General features: G+C 54.4%; 5 protein-coding genes across 5 annotated transcripts; 3 read left to right on the top strand and 2 right to left on the bottom strand.

Annotated features, from left to right (window-relative positions):
- Positions 1–3,012: 3,012 nt before the first annotated feature.
- Positions 3,013–4,619, top strand: PG998_009542 (CCCH zinc finger DNA binding protein; the record flags this gene model as incomplete). Its single annotated transcript, XM_066876358.1, is given in 5 exon segments — positions 3,013–3,090; positions 3,176–3,412; positions 3,478–4,056; positions 4,074–4,439; positions 4,503–4,619. The coding sequence occupies 5 exon segments, from the start codon at positions 3,013–3,015 to the stop codon at positions 4,617–4,619; spliced, it is 1,377 nt and encodes a 458-aa protein (XP_066728514.1).
- Positions 4,620–5,144: 525 nt separating this feature from the next.
- Positions 5,145–6,411, bottom strand: PG998_009543 (uncharacterized protein; the record flags this gene model as incomplete). The annotated part of the gene is made up of 4 exons (XM_066876359.1): positions 5,145–5,583; positions 5,653–5,741; positions 5,809–6,282; positions 6,376–6,411. 4 exons carry the CDS (start codon positions 6,409–6,411, stop codon positions 5,145–5,147), a joined length of 1,038 nt encoding a protein of 345 aa, XP_066728515.1.
- Positions 6,412–7,615: 1,204 nt separating this feature from the next.
- Positions 7,616–9,827, top strand: PG998_009544 (multicopper oxidase; the record flags this gene model as incomplete). The annotated part of the gene is made up of 5 exons (XM_066876360.1): positions 7,616–8,464; positions 8,527–8,750; positions 8,801–9,156; positions 9,229–9,454; positions 9,566–9,827. The coding sequence occupies 5 exons, from the start codon at positions 7,616–7,618 to the stop codon at positions 9,825–9,827; spliced, it is 1,917 nt and encodes a 638-aa protein (XP_066728516.1).
- A 585-nt stretch (positions 9,828–10,412) lies between these two features.
- PG998_009545 (uncharacterized protein) lies at positions 10,413–12,293 on the top strand (the record flags this gene model as incomplete). Its single annotated transcript, XM_066876361.1, has 2 exons — positions 10,413–11,424; positions 11,566–12,293. 2 exons carry the CDS (start codon positions 10,413–10,415, stop codon positions 12,291–12,293), a joined length of 1,740 nt encoding a protein of 579 aa, XP_066728517.1.
- A 1,487-nt stretch (positions 12,294–13,780) lies between these two features.
- Positions 13,781–15,444, bottom strand: PG998_009546 (only proline and serine are matching in the corresponding protein; the record flags this gene model as incomplete). The annotated part of the gene is made up of 2 exons (XM_066876362.1): positions 13,781–14,970; positions 15,027–15,444. The coding sequence occupies 2 exons, from the start codon at positions 15,442–15,444 to the stop codon at positions 13,781–13,783; spliced, it is 1,608 nt and encodes a 535-aa protein (XP_066728518.1).

A 15,444-nucleotide genomic window follows, 5' to 3' on the forward strand; every position in this document is an offset into this window, starting at 1 on the left:
CCCCTCTCTACCGGTACTTTACATCTAGCTAGACATGTAGGTATATAATTGCTTTGTTCGTGGCATCCGAAGTGAGGCCCTGTGTGATTATAACGCGCCGTCGTAACCTAACTAATGATACAATAGTATCCCATTGATTTTAGGAAGAGACCTGTTCACGTGTGTTCCATAGGTCGGTACCCACCCGGAGGACAGCCCCCCCTCTCGCTCTCTCGCGCTCTCTCTCCCTCCCTATGTGTGCGTGTGTGCGTGTGTGTGTGCATGTGTGTAGGTAATGTGCACGGCATGCGATCCGGGTCCGCAGCAGTTTGGAAAATCTCAGTTGAGTAGTTGAGTGGCATGCGATACGACATTTGTTTATATTCATGTAGGACTTTTGGCCACAGATGACGGGCTGCCTATGGAAAGGATTTGGATCATGCCACCCCCTCTTGGAGTCGATAGTCAAGCCGGCAGTAGCAGAGCCAGTAGATGGATGGTAGGCAAGTAGTGTAACATCCGCATAAGGGGGCGCAGCAACATCTATCTGCGTGCTGCATCACATATGATCCCTGGTCAGTCATGCGGGGTCAGAGCCGGCATAGCAGATAGCTAGTTGTGTGGTTATCAACCAGCCAGCGTTTCTATATTGATCGGTATGAATAAGAGAAGGTACTGGCAGCACCCAGAAGTTGTTCCACGCAGTCGCAATGCGCACTACCCATCGATATGAGTAATGGTTTTGTGTGTAAGTGCAAGCCTCATTTGTGATCCTTGTGGAATGCTGCGCCAACATGAGCTGGACACGTAGCAGCCGCGCCAGATCCTCAGGCTCAATCAATGATTGTTTTACCGGCCCCCGAAGGTGCTGGCATTGGAGACACAGATGGCCACGGTGCGGCACTTTTCCAGAGGTGCATAGCTATGCGCAAGCGCCCGATATGACAAGACATAGCAAGTCCAATGTAAGCTGTGCCGGCCAGGCGCTCTTGTTCCCTCTTCCCCTCTTCCCGAGATACGATACGCCTGCCTAAGGCAGAGAGAACGTTTCGGCAGCGGACCTTGATTCTGCCTTGCGGGAACACTTACATACATATATGCGTTCCACAGATGCAACGCAGCCCACTCACTGCTGTCAGCCGACAGAGGGGATAGACGGTGCATCAATCAACCAAGGCCGAATCTGGTAGAAACAGCTTCTCTGTACAGCGTACCAAGACAGGTTGCAAAGACACCCTCCATTAGTGCCCGTGGCAGCTCTTATTGGAGGAGTGACGGTGGCTTGGCTTGGCTTTCGCGGCTGTCGCACCGCAGTAGTTGGTGGTGAGCAGCAAGAGAGTCGAAGGGGGGTCTCATTGGATGCGAGATGGGAGGAGAGGATGCATTGATACCTTCGGGCAGACTATTAGCTACGCCCCGTTGATCAACGGTTAGATGCTCTGCAATTTGCATTCCTTTCGCTGTTGAGGTCGGTCGGCTGAGAGCGTGTTACAGGGGGCCGTGGGCGTCTCGCGGCTTGCTGGATGGATCGATGTTTCAATGCTCGGCTCCAAAAGAACGAGGCCCAAGCCGGCTAGCCGGACACGAAGACGATGAGGCCCTGGTGGAGTGTGGAGAGAGAGAGAGCCGCCCGAAATGTGGATTACGCGGGCAATACTGGGCAGGTGGGCTCTGGGCTGACTGTGGGGGGAGGGGGTACTTTTGCTGTTCTTCAATATATTCCGCTCAGAATTAGATTGGACTGGATACGGCCCTCGAGAAGGTCCTTTTTCTTTTTTCTTATTTCTCTTTTACTCGAGCATCTCGAACCTAAAAACAAGCGTTGTGTTGCACTGAATTGACTTCGGGTGCTGCGTTGTTGGTCCTTCAGATACCCCAGTCTGATATACGCGCTCAGGCTTTTAATAGAAAGGGCAACAACGTCCAGAGTCCAGCGTCCAACATGTCTCAAGAAGCGACGAACCCAATATTAGAAGCCGCCCCCTTGCGTCGTTCAACGCTTGTCGATCTTCTGTATACGCAGACAGAGCCTTATACAGACCATATATCAATTTACCGTGCCTATTGTAACTTCAGGTAGGCTATCTTTGCGCCTTGGCGGCTATAGTAGGGTCTGTCTTGTACACGGCTAGTGGACACTTTTAGTAGTTGCAGCTCAGCTGTCCACTTTTATTCCGAGCGCTGCGTAAGTTTAAAACTTGGGGAATTTCCCAAGCTTTCCACTGCCCTGGGTTTGCTCGTTCCGTCAGTCACCTTGCGTACGCCATTAAATATGCGCGCGCACACACGTACAGCAATCATCTCCGTTGTTTTATGTTGATGACCAAGTACATCACAGGGCGCGAGCGAAAATACACATCTCAACGAGTTGCCTGCAACGACCGGTAATTTTTCCCTCTTGCCGTTGGAGCTTCATCCTTGTCAGAACGAAGGCCTCCAAAATTCAGTGGGGACCGGGGGAGAAAGAAACACCATCCACTCTCGACTCCGCGAAAGTCGAAAGCCCATATCCGCCTAGTGATAGCACCTTCAACACGCGGAAGGAGCCACCACGAAACTTCAAAAAAGCAAGCAAGACTTACTGCGACAACCACAACCAAAAAACCACGCCCAAACTGTCCGGTGTTCTTTTGCTGCGTTGCGCAAGCACACCAAGCCATCCGTCGTACACATCACACAATAAGCACACCAACCAGTGCTAGTAGAGAAACATACAGCTTTCCCTGTAAGTGAGCGTGGTGGCGTTGCCAGAATAATTAATTTACTTGATGGGGTGCCATGGCTTCCGTGACCTCGTCTCCTCCCCTCCGCCCTTACCTTGAATGCCCCAATCTGATCGGGCGCCAATTCAATTCAGACTGAACCCAGGCAACTGACCATTCCGCTGCACATTTGCGCACATAGGGTTACGCTGGCTCTCGTTATCCCCGCGATCGCGACACCGAATCCTTCCACTATTTTCTTGGACCTTTGTCCCCGCGGCAGTTCCTTGACAAGCTGGCGACTCCAACCAAATACACGATGAATGCCACCATGGAGTCCATTATGGACTTTATACCGCGCTATCGGGAGTACCAGACCCAAAAAGATAGGACCGAATGTTTGATAAAGGTATTTCCCCAAAGGCGCACCCTTCGTTCGGCCTTGTCACTCTATTGCCATCGGCGATCATGGACTGATAAGCCTCTTATCGCAGGACCTGATGATCCATTGCGAACATATCGAAAGCACTCTGCGCAAAGAAAATCATGATCTCCAGACGGAATTGCGCCATACCCAGCTCGACTACGAAGATGCCACCAAGTCCAGACGAGAGCTCCAAGAGCAGATGAAGGAGCTCCGCTATCAGCTGGATAGTGTTTCACAAGATAACAACTCGTTGAAACAACGCAATCCTTATGTCTTGGCCCTGATCGATGGCGATGGTTTAATTGTGAGGCATCTACACTGGCAGATCGCTCGCAACTTGGTCGCGGCATGGCTGACCTGAAGTCGTAGTTCAAAGAAAACCTCATCAAGCAGGGGTTGGAGGGCGGGAAGAAAGCTGCCTATGCCTTGCGACAAGAGATCTCGCAACGCTGCGACAATGCTGATGATACCGAAATCATAACCAAAGTGGTCGCTAACCTGTCCGGACTTGCTAAGGCCATGAAACGCGACGATACCATCCAGAACGAGAGCGACCTGCGTGACTTCATGTTGGGCTTCACGCAAGCCAAGGCTTCTTTTGATTTCATCGATGTCGGCCACGGAAAAGAGCGAGCCGACTCCAAGATTAAAGAGACAACCCGCTGGAACCTCCGCAACTTCAACTGCAAACAAATTCTTTTGGGCGTCTCCCACGATGCCGGTTACGCCCCATTCTTGGATGAGATCCTACGCGATGATAGTACCAGGAAGCGCATCACCATCCTCGAGGGGTTCCCGACGGTCAGGGAGATTATCGCCACCGGTGCCAACGTCGTAAATTTCGATGACCTCTTCCGTACGGACAAACTGGTCGACCGGACCTCGCCTGTCTTGTATTCTCCTGCGTCGGTTGCTTCTACACCACTGCAGAGCATATCCTACGCAACTGTTACTCAAAAAGCCAGCCCTCCTCCGACGATTACTCTGCCCCTGGCCCCCAAATCTGCGAATACGCACGCTGGTCGCCCGACTTCGGTCACTGTCAAGTCCGTGCCGGCCCAGCCCCCTGGAATCCCGGCTCTCGCGGTATCGATCCGCCTCTTATTATCGATCAAGCTGTCCTCGACCGAATCAAGAAGAGAAAAGACAACGACAAGCTTTGCAATAATCACTATCTTCGTGGGCCATGCGCAAAGGGCGATCAGTGTTGTTTCGAGCATGACTACAAACCCAATGGGGAAGAGCTGAAAGCTATATCACACCTGGCACGCTTGAACCCCTGCACCAATGGACAGGATTGCGAAGTAGAGAACTGCATTTACGGCCATCATGTGGGTTACCACTCCTGGCCCGTCCTTAGATTGACCTGAACCTTGCTGACTCTCTCCTTATAGTGTCCTAGCGTTGTCAATGGCATCTGTCTACATCCGTTCTGCAAGTTCCACGCTAATGAGCATCCTCCCGGAACGAAGCTTAAAACCATGAAGAAAGCTTTTGCTGCATACGAGTAAAAGCAATATTTTCCCTCTCTCTCTCAATTCCTGTTTTGCTGGACCAAAGTTGAACAAAAGTTGTCAAGTTTCTCGGTCAACGGTTTTCTAGGGACAGGAGGTATGATGGGCATGCGGTGGCTCAATAGCAGTGACACCTGCTGCATATACGTAACAGTGTGCGTTAGCGTATGATACTTAGGATCCTTGCGATGCGTTACGGCATTCGTTTAGCGAATAGGTCATGAACAGGGCAATTGCACTGAATTGGCAGCATGTGCGCCTCTTTAGGCGGAAATATAATGCTCGCTGGTGTGTCTGTGAATTGTTTTCTTTCTGTCGCTTCCGTCTCTTTCTTTTTTCTTTGGGGCACCAGAGGGAAGTGTGTCTATTCGGTACCATTACTTATCTATACCACTTTCTCTCCGCCGGGAGCCACGACTTCTTCCTCTGCCCCCAACATTGTGCGTCTTTTGGCACCGTGGTGAACTTGAGATTCATGTTTTTGAATTCATCGTAGATGGTAGACCCACACGTCAGTGTCTCTTAAGACGCCTTGGGCTCGACACTAGCCCGGTCAATCGAACCGGCAGACGCCTTCTTCGCCGTCATCAAGGGCCAGTGCCCCTTTGTCTCCTTGAACCTCAGCGCAACAAACATCGCCATGACGAAGATCCAGTATACGTTGTAGGATATGACGGAACCATAAGTCGCCGAATTAGTCCATCCAAAGATGGCATTGAAGACACTCCAGCCACCGCCGCCATTGAACTCGGGGCTGCAGCAATCCACATGCCACACCGACTTGGAGATATCATAACTTCCTGCACCGACGCCCAGTTCGGCAGCATCACCTCCAATGATGTCGTTCCACTTTTGCTGTTCAAGATACCAAATAGCTCGGGAGAAAAGCCCGGCAGCGACGAGGTACAAAAGGCATGTGGCGGCAACTAAGAAGTATTGCAGCTTTGCCGTAACTCCCCCCCTGTACGCAAGCAGGATTAGTAAGACTCCTGGCCGTAGATCAACAGGGATGAAGATGAGCCAGACTTACTTGTACAGCAGATAGCCAACGAGAATACCAGCTGCCAGACCGACAACCACCGGCAGCGGAACAGCAGTAGCAGGAGCAGAGAAAGTGACCTAGGGGAATTCGAATCAGTCAAAAGGGTCTGATGAACGGCCCGCGAGAGGGAGGGGTTCAACTTACACCGGCGATGAAAACAATGGCTTCCACACCTTCTCTGATGACGGTGATGAAAGGCAGGAAGAACATGGCGTATTTCTCGAGGAAGCGCTTGAGCCAGCCCGCCTTGGAGCCGGTCGTGCTAATGGGAGCCTCGAGAGACTTGGCGAGCTTGACACGCCACTTGTCCTGCATCTTTCCGATTCGAAGGAGCCCGACGCCCAGTGGAGTAATGATAGCAACAGCTACAAGAGCGAAGGCGCCCTCGTAGTTGTACTCGGACGACTGCCAGGCATTGTGGCCAACAGTATAGAAGGTACCGATTAGTCCGCCGGCAACAACGAGACAGATGAGCAGACCCAATCCTACTCCAAGCCAAACCTGCTTGATGAGCTTTTTGTAGACTCGGTCATCCCGCCCAGGCCCAGCTAGAGTCTGCTTCAGGAAAGCTAACAGCACCGAGACGATGATGACGGTTTCGATTGCCTCTCGGAAGACCTGGGGATTAACGTTTTAGAGCGGGTTTCTCGAGCTCAAACTGGCACTGCAGCCCGTAGAAGCTGGGCTGAGCACTTAAGGGAAGCAACTTACGATGACGAAGACAGGAACAGCAAAGACATCCGGCATCTTGACAGGTCGCTCTCAATGGAGAGAGTGAACGAGCTTACGATAATTTCAACGCAAGCGATGATGGGCAAGACCAGTCTGTTTTGAGGGAGCAGAAAGTTCACATATATGATATGACGAGGGAGGGGGTGGGTGGTGAGCAGTTGATTATCTGCCGATCAGATTAGCCAGCTGGGATCAGATAATGCGAGGGGGTGGGGCGGGGGCCAAGCGAGGGCTTGTATCGAATGTCTGGAAACGAACCGTCGCGTTGGCTAACGTTACACTCTCCGGTTGCGGATGGGTTAAGGCTCTTTCTGGAGGAAGCGCCGTCGTCTACGAGAGGGCCGGGGCGATGACAAGTTTTTCTTTTCGTGACCCTGGTCTCGATTTTGAGGCCCAATGGAGGGGGAAATGGTTGGATGAATTCGCGCAACAACCGACCTGTTATTCTCTTCTTCGTTTGGCCAGGCCTCGACCCCGACCCGTGTCAAGCTTTTTCCAAGCCTTTTCGTACATGAGCTTAGCTTGCTAGTGCGCTGCCGATCAATGTAATGGCACTTTCCAGGGTCCACAGGCAGTACGAGACGGAAAGCATCGCGTGGAGAATGGGACGATGCATCGTGAAGCTGTTCCGGTTCAAAGGTTCAGCTCGACACTAGTCGGACACATGCCCAATTACAGATCGAACCAGAATCAACCCATCTGGAGCCTGGTGGTGGCTGGTGGGAGGAAGACTAGGAAGAGAAGCCAGTCAGAAGGTCGCGATGGCGGCCCCGCCCGGTCCTGCCCCTCTCCTCGCTCGGATCAGATAAACAACTAGACAGGCGGTAAAAACACTAGCGTGAACCCTCCTGCATCATCCCTGCTCGTCTTGCTGATTGATAAGATAATTTTTCCAGACCTCGAGGAAGGAAAGACGAAACGGGCATTGCCACTTCGGGGCAATGACGGCCTGGTCTGATCCGACCTCGGGTTGCCTCGCTTAGGGCGGGAGAGATGGGATTGATAATGCGAGAAGGGGCCCAGCCATCATGACATTACACCGGACTAGTGGGTGGTATGCGTGTGTGCGTGTGTGCGTGTGTGGGTAACCCCGTCCGGTCATTCAGTGATATGCATGCAAGCATACTTTCATTCTTAACTTCCAAACAATCCTCCCTTCCGCCTGCCTGAGCGAGACTGACTGCACCGGCGGACCAGACCACTATCCTCACCACCTACCATGGCCTTCAGGAAGAGCCTACTCCTCGCCTCGGCGGCCTGGCTATCGGCACTGACGACCCTGTCGGAAGCTGCGACGGTGACCTATGATTTCGACGTCGGTTGGGTCACAGCCAACCCGGATGGCGCCTTTGACCGGCCCACCATCGGCATCAACGGCCAGTGGCCCATCCCCCAGATCGTGTGCAACGTCGGCGACCGTGTCGTCATCCACCTCACCAACTCGCTGGGGAACCAGTCCACGTCACTGCATTTCCACGGCCTCTTCCAGAACGGCACCACCCACATGGACGGGCCCCCGCAGGTCTCCCAATGCGACATCCCCCCGGGCCACAAGCTGACCTACGACTTCACCGTCGATCAGCCTGGCACGTACTGGTACCACTCGCATACCCGTGGCCAGTATCCCGACGGCCTGCGTGGGCCCATGATTGTACACGATCCTGCATCTCCCTTCTTGGGTCAGTACGATGAGGAGCTAGTCCTGTCGGTATCGGACTGGTATCACGACCAGATCCACGACCTGCTCCCGGCCTTCATCTCCAAGGGAAACCCCACGGGCGCCGAGCCCGTCCCCAACAACGCCCTATTCAACGAGACGCAGAATATCAAGCTGCCCGTTCGGCCCGGCAAGACGTACTTGGTCCGCATGGTCAACATTGGCGCCTTTGCCGGCCAGTACGTCTGGTTCGAGGGCCACAACATGACCATCGTCGAGGTCGACGGCGTCTACACCCAGCCCGCCGAGGCGGAAATGATCTACCTTTCGGCGGCTCAGCGCTACAGCTTCCTGTTGACGACCAAGAATGAGACGGGAGCCAACTACGCCTTCTCCGGAAGCATGGATACCGTAGGTCACAGCTGATGTCAATACCCCCAGGTGCAACCCACAGCTAATGAATGATAATGCAGAGCCTGTTCGATGCGATCCCCGACGATCTCAACTGGAACGTGACGGGCTGGCTGGTGTACGATGACGCCAAGCCATTCCCCGAACCAGCTGTGCTCGAGGGCGATTTCGACGCATTCGATGACATGAATCTAGTTCCATTCGACAATCAGACGTTGCTTGGAGAGCCCGACCAAGTCATTCAATTCGACGTTATCATGGATAACCTCGGTGACGGCGCCAACTAGTAAGTAATGACCTGAACCACTATGTAGGTTTTTATCTGATCCGCAATAGCGCATTCTTTAACAACATTACCTACACTGCGCCCAAGGTGCCGACCCTGTACACGGCCCTGACTGCAGGTGAGCTGGCCAACGATGCCACCGTATACGGCGAGTTCACCAACTCGCACGTCCTACAGAAGGACCAGATCGTCCAGATCGTCGTCAACAACCTCGACTCGGGTCGCCACCCCTTCCACCTGCACGGCCACCAGTTCCAGGCGATCCACCGCTCCGCAGCCGACGAGGGGACCTTCGATGACGCCAACGCGACCATGACCGACTACCCCAAGATCCCCATGCGACGCGACACCTTGGCGCTGGAGCCCAATGGGAACATGGTCCTCCGCTTCAAGGCCGACAACGCTGGTAGGTTCTTAAGCACTCTCCCTTTTTTATTCCGGTAGAGCCCAGTCCGCTAACCAGTCAATCCTCGAGTAGGAGTCTGGCTCTTCCATTGCCATCTCGAGTGGCACGTGGCCTCGGGTCTCATTGCGACCTTCATCGAGTCCCCAAAGCAGCTGCAAGAGACCATCAAGCTGCCGCAGGATCACCTGGACGTATGTGCTGCCGGCCACGTTCCTGTCTCCGGCAATGCCGCCGGAAACACGGCCGACTTGCTCAACCTAGACGGCCAGAACCGGTCTCCGGATCCGCTCCCAGCTGGGTAAGTTCAACAATCAACTCATGGGCCCCGCCATTCTCCTCCATCTTTATCATATTCATTTCGTTCTCAAATACAATTTCGTTGAAAACATTGGCTAATTCCAAATTACAGCTTCACTGCTCGTGGCATCGTCGCCCTCGTCTTCAGTTGCGTCGCAGGCATCCTAGGTGTCGCCGTCGTCGCCTGGTACGGTCTCGCGCCTGACCCGGGTACAGTCAGCACCGCCGTCCGGACCAGCAGTCACGACGATGGCCGGGGGGTCTTAGTGCTGGAGAAGGGTCAGGGTCTGACAACAAAGCGGCGGGAGCGCCGGTCCAGACGGTCACGACATCGGCTTCGGCGGCGGGAAGGTGACGATAGGGCACACATTTGAAAGATATATATAGCAGCGTGACTATGGAGTCGTCATCTTAAGATGCAGCTTTCACGGTGATGTATATACTCTCAGTCCTATGTCTGGTTTCAAGGACAGAGAGGAATTCGAAACTCGTTGTTTTCTTTTCCGCCTATGCAAGGCCCTTGCCCTGGAGATCATGTCATGCAATAAAAAGCGATTTTCCCTCTGTTAGTGAATGCCCCGCTAAATCCACCGACCAAATTAGTGGAGATTCTTCTGCCGCCGACCACCAGCACGGCAGGCCCCCGAATCTTGCAATCTTCTTCCATCCCGCAATCGAACAATGGAAATCTGCCATGTGATGAATAGCCACTGACCGGAGACGCCTCACCTGAGATAAAGCAAGCCCTCTCTATCTCGTGTTTCACACAGGGGTGCACGCTTTTGATTGCCAACCGGACTGGACGACCTGCGAAATCTTACAGGACTTGCGGGTAAGACGTCATTCTGCCGCCGCCCCTCGGGACCACAACCCGCCACTGGACGCCATCTCTGCGCTGATGCCGCCCCGAAATCTCGCTGTTCTGAAGGGACTTCCGCATACTGGGGACAGGCCAGAAGATGGACGGGCCTACCGTATCTGCAGACGGGGATTCCGCAACCGAACCATCTCCACAGACCGCAGGAGCGGCGGCTCAACTGCTGCTGCCTGAAGTGGTGGACATCGCGAAAACAGGAGATCTCATTTTGGACGTGACTTTTGAGAATTCGAAAGCCACCATTACGGCCGCACGCCAGGCGTCATCGAAAGCAGCCGCCGCCATCGGCAGGAATCAGTCGTCGTCCACTGGCGGATCAGGCGGGCCACCGCCCCCTCCGAAGAGCAGAGTGCGCCTGGGGTTTCGCGTCGAGGCCAACGTGCTGCGGCGGCAGTCCAACTACTTTGATAGGCTTCTCAGCGACATGCGCTTCCAGGAAGCCAAGACTATCACGGCGGCGCTCGAGGCCCTGACGCTCCGGAACGTGAAGCCCGCCGACGCCGACGTCGGCGATCTCCCCTGGATCCAGGTCGTCGATGATGACGAGGCCACGCACTATGCGCACCGCGACAAGGTCTTCGCCGACTTGCTGCGGATCCTGCATGGAAAGGAAACGGCTACCGCCGCGGCTGCCAATGCCGCGGCCGCTGCTGCTGCTGCTGCTACTACGGCCAATGCCGCCAATGCCACTCCCACCACCAAGGCGAAGACGGTGGCGGCGGCTGCTAATGCGGCGCCCGGCGTCACGTTGGACTTTGTCGCCAGCCTCGCGGTCCTCGCCGATCGCTTCGACTGCGCCGAGCCCGTGGCCAAATCGCTGAAGTTGGCCGGGGGACTCAAGTACAAGTGGCCGCTCACGCAGCGAAAGCAGCCGTCCTCGGCTTCGGAGGAGACCCCTAAGATGAGTCGCCCCACGGAGGGCGTCCTGCGTCAGAAGATCCTGATATCGTACCTGCTGGACCAGCCTCCCAGGTTTCTGGCGGCGACTCGTGAGCTCATCATGAATGGCTCGCGCAAGTGGACGGCTTTTCCTGACCCAAACGAAGCTGCCGAGGAGGAGGAAAGTTGGTGGTACTTGCAGGATGAGCTAGAACGTGAGTTTCAACCGGACTAGGTTCTTTTTTGTTCTTTCTTTTTTTTTCACTTTGCTTCTCCAAACCTCTCAACCCAAGCCGATCTACAGGGGTAGATTCGGAGAAGTATATGTATGAATTACTAACGTATGACAACGATAGAGGAGTTGCAATATCGGCGTGAGTGCATCCTGAACACGCTCGCCTCCATCCCACGCCACTTCCTGGCCCTGTACTCGTCACGCACGCGGCAGTGCAAGCTCGGCTACGACTCGAGCCAAGCGTGCGACTCGTACCATCTGGGCGAAATGTTCAGGTTTTTCGTGAACAAGAACCTGCTGTTCCTGGTCGACTTCTCCCCAGGCTCTCTGGACCGTATCGCTGACACGTCCTTGATGCCGATCGAGAGCATCCTGGCCGCCCTCAAGCAAGTGCCAAGCTACCAGATTGATAGCAATCATAAGAACTGCGGCCTGCGCACCCGCATCCTGCCCGTCCTTGAGTTTGTCCAAGCTCTTCTGTCGGCCAACTCCGTCCCCGTCGCCCGCGGGGCCTGGAGGCAGCAGCACCGGCAACAGGCTAGCAACAAGCACCAATCCCAGACGGCCCAGGCGGCCTGGTTCTCTCCCCACTCGGAGGAGAGGAAGAGGAAGGAGTTCGAGCTTGGTAGCGGCGATGACGGCGGCGGTCCGGCGCCGCAGGGTACTTTCCGCTTCACGCGCGCCGTCGCCGGTGATCCCCGGCTGAGGTTCGAGCACGCCATGGGCGCAGACCAGTTCGCCCGCGACGTCTTCACTGCGCCGGCGTGGGACTGGACGGCAGATCAGGATGCGCCGCCCATCACCTCGGGGTTCGGGAGGACGCCGAACCTCAAGATGATGTACAGGTAGTATAGACCCAGTACCAGCCAGTACGGAGTACCCGTAGTAGTAACTACATAGTATCCATCATCATCAGCTATCAATCAGCCCATTGCATGGTGTTGTCAATGAGAAAGCAGCCCCCAACCATGTATCCACATGAGCACATACCTGTATACACACACATGTCTCTAGTGAGCCAGCTAGTCTTCTTTTGCTCTACTATAGAAGCCATACAGAACGACCAATGCATTGCTGCGGGGCCCATGGCCGGCAATACTACCGTCCAGAACGTGTGGCTAGTAGTATAGAGTATAGTGCCAGAACAGCTCATTGCGCCCCAGCCCCAGCCAGGTCCTCTCTCTTCTCACCGCCACTCCCCTCATAGCGGTCACCAACCACGAGGGAGCATTAGCGTAAAGCTTGCAAGGCAAAAGACGCTGCATCAGACGGTGACAAGTCCTCGTGTCAGCCTCTAGCCGTTTGCGACATTGCGCTGCGATTGCGCCTCTTTGGCAGCACTCCGTATCCGGTCGAGATGGAGGCGGACGCTCGGCGCTATCAACGCTATCGTCAAGTGACTCAAGATCAAAGAGGTGGGAGTAGGAGTCCAACTGTCTTCTCAAGGTGGTGGGCTGTGAACAATATAGACTACCTATAAGTGATAGCTTGCTATATGATATATCATGGGATGGGATCAAGCCAACAGTTAGTTCACTTCAAGGCAAGGGCATCGTAACCGGCTATGTGATTTAACTTTGTTTGATTTCCTCTCACGACAGATGCCGAAGCAAGTCGGAAGGTATGTAGTATCTATCTTACTATCTCCTCGACGCCTCCTGAGGTGGATTTCTCTCAGCAGGCCGGAGGCTGTAGTCAAATGTTTTGACGCAACAGCGTGTCGTCCTCCACCGTTCGCTCATCCCCTATTTCACCGCATCCCATCTCATCCTCTCGCCCCGAGCGGGCTACTGTACAATAAACAAACAGCTATTGCACATGTGTTTTCTCCCAAGCAATATCCCAAGGCGCCTCGAAATAGGTATTCCCATCCAGCTCCGTAAAAATGCCTATTTCCCAAAAACTTTTAATAGGCGTGAATTGCTAACGCTTTCCGAACAAAGTGTATGAGGGTTCCCAGGTCTAAGTCGCATCCTGCCTCGGATATGACCGCCGATTTCGGCTTTCATTTCTATGTACCCGTCCAACACCTGAGCAGTCGCTAAGAAATGCAAGCGTGTATCCGTGGTCGTATGTGCAGCGAGACTCTCGAAGCCTCATACGGATTAGACTCTAAACATTGAGCATTGAATAAATAAACAATAATCGTCTGGCCCCAAAAAGGGGGCGCAGAAGTGAGGGGCGCGGCCCCAGCGTAGAGAGCGTAAGGTGTGACGCATTTGGGTATCTTGTGCATCAAAATCAGGATTAAAATCAAAAATAGATCATTATCGTAATGAACGTGAATGACGAAAGTCGTCGTGTCGTAGTCGTAGCCGGTCGGTCGGTGCGGCTTATTATTTTTTGAGTACCCGGCCAGCCAGGTTTCGCCAGAAGCTCTGAGACCGTCTGTCGGTGTAATCGGCGCTTGGAATCATGACCTCGTCGCGGACCATGGGCCCAACGATGTCCTCGTCGCCTCGGTCTGGGAACTTGCCCTCGGCGTCCATTCGCGGCAGTGTCGTGAGGATCGCCCGGTCGTAGTTGGACAGAGCAGATGCAGCACCAGTGGAGACGACGGCGTCAGCGAGCTCGTCAAGCTCTAGCCGCCAGGCCGCATCCACCTCGGCCCACTTCTCTTCGGTCATGGCGTACGTCTTCGAGGTAGTGCCGTAGTGCTCACCCGTGCGTGCCAAGTGCTTGGTGTAGTTGACACGAGCAGCGTCCCAGTCGGCCTTCAACTGATGCAGAGAGTCGAGGGTGAGCATATAGGGCTTGTAGGGTTGAGGCTCGATTGTAAAATTTGCGTGTCCCAGGCGGTCTGACCAAGCATCGGGCGCAGGGATATGTGGTAGCTCTGCCGATGCTGCAATTCTGTGGAAGGATGAGTACGAGGGCTTGGAGCAGAGCGAAGGAGTCCTGCTAAGAGGCGACTGGGGTTCCATAAGCGGCGAAGAGACAACGGTAGGCGAATCCATAGGCGAGGGAGCACTTGTTGGACCATCATTCATATAAGGCGGCAACAAAGGTGTCGTTGCAAGAGCGCGGTGCCGCTCAATCTCAGGGGCGATGCTATTGAGCTTCTCAGCATCCATCGAAGAACGGAGTGTGACGCTTTCGCTGCTCTCGTAGAAAGAGAGAGCCGGGGTCGAGGGAAGACCAAGGTCTTGCGAGCGATCACGTGGGAACCGGCCAGTGGTCGACAGTGACGAAGACCGGCTGGATGCGGACGCGGCTCTAGACACGGCTCTAGAGAAGACAGAGCGCTGATCAAAGCCAAAGTCGGATACAGGCGATTGAGTAGCGCTCGCCTTCCTCTTCGACTTCCAACGCGTAAGAGGTGGGAATCGTGAACCGAGGCGTTGACTCAAGCCACTGAACGGGGACTCGGAGCCGCTTTGGCGCTTCTTCGAGACCCGGAGGGTAGAGTTGAAGTCGCTGTCACTGAGAAAACCAATATCATAGTCGAAGCTACCAGGAGGCGCGTACATGATATCAGTGGCACTCTGGACCAGATCTGTGTCTTGGTGAATGCATGGCTCGTCACCTGCGCATAAGTGTTAGTGACCATAGTAAAAAGTGCCGGCCAATCGCATGACTTACAGAGACAGTTGTACAGATCGAAGTGATCCGAAGCACAGTCGTCCGAGTTGTAGTAAGAGTCACAGTCGTCACAATCATCACAGTCGGGGAAACGAGGCTCCAAAGGTTCTTCCTGGACGTCGGGAAGGGCCCATTTGCCAGTACCAGCTTTTTGCGAAAGCTGAGTCGGAGATGAGGGGCCTTCAGACGTGGCCGGGGTGGAGAGATCGAAGGAGGAACTGGAGCTGGAGCAGCGGAGATGACCACGCGAGAAGTTGGGGGTCGCGGGCGTGGAGACGTCGGGCGAGAGGGCTTCTGCGGCGACGGACGTCATATAGTAGTGGTCATCGTCGAGGTCGAATTGCGCATCTTGCGCATCTTCCAGCTTTTGGCGCTCGACTAGGAGTGGTAGCTGCAACGGTCGCAGCTTGGACGCCAT

The sequence above is a fragment of the Apiospora kogelbergensis genome (assembly GCF_038363985.1).
Source record: "Apiospora kogelbergensis strain CBS 113332 chromosome Unknown utg000006l_segment0_segment0, whole genome shotgun sequence".
In the NCBI taxonomy this organism is placed as follows: domain Eukaryota; kingdom Fungi; phylum Ascomycota; class Sordariomycetes; order Amphisphaeriales; family Apiosporaceae; genus Apiospora; species Apiospora kogelbergensis.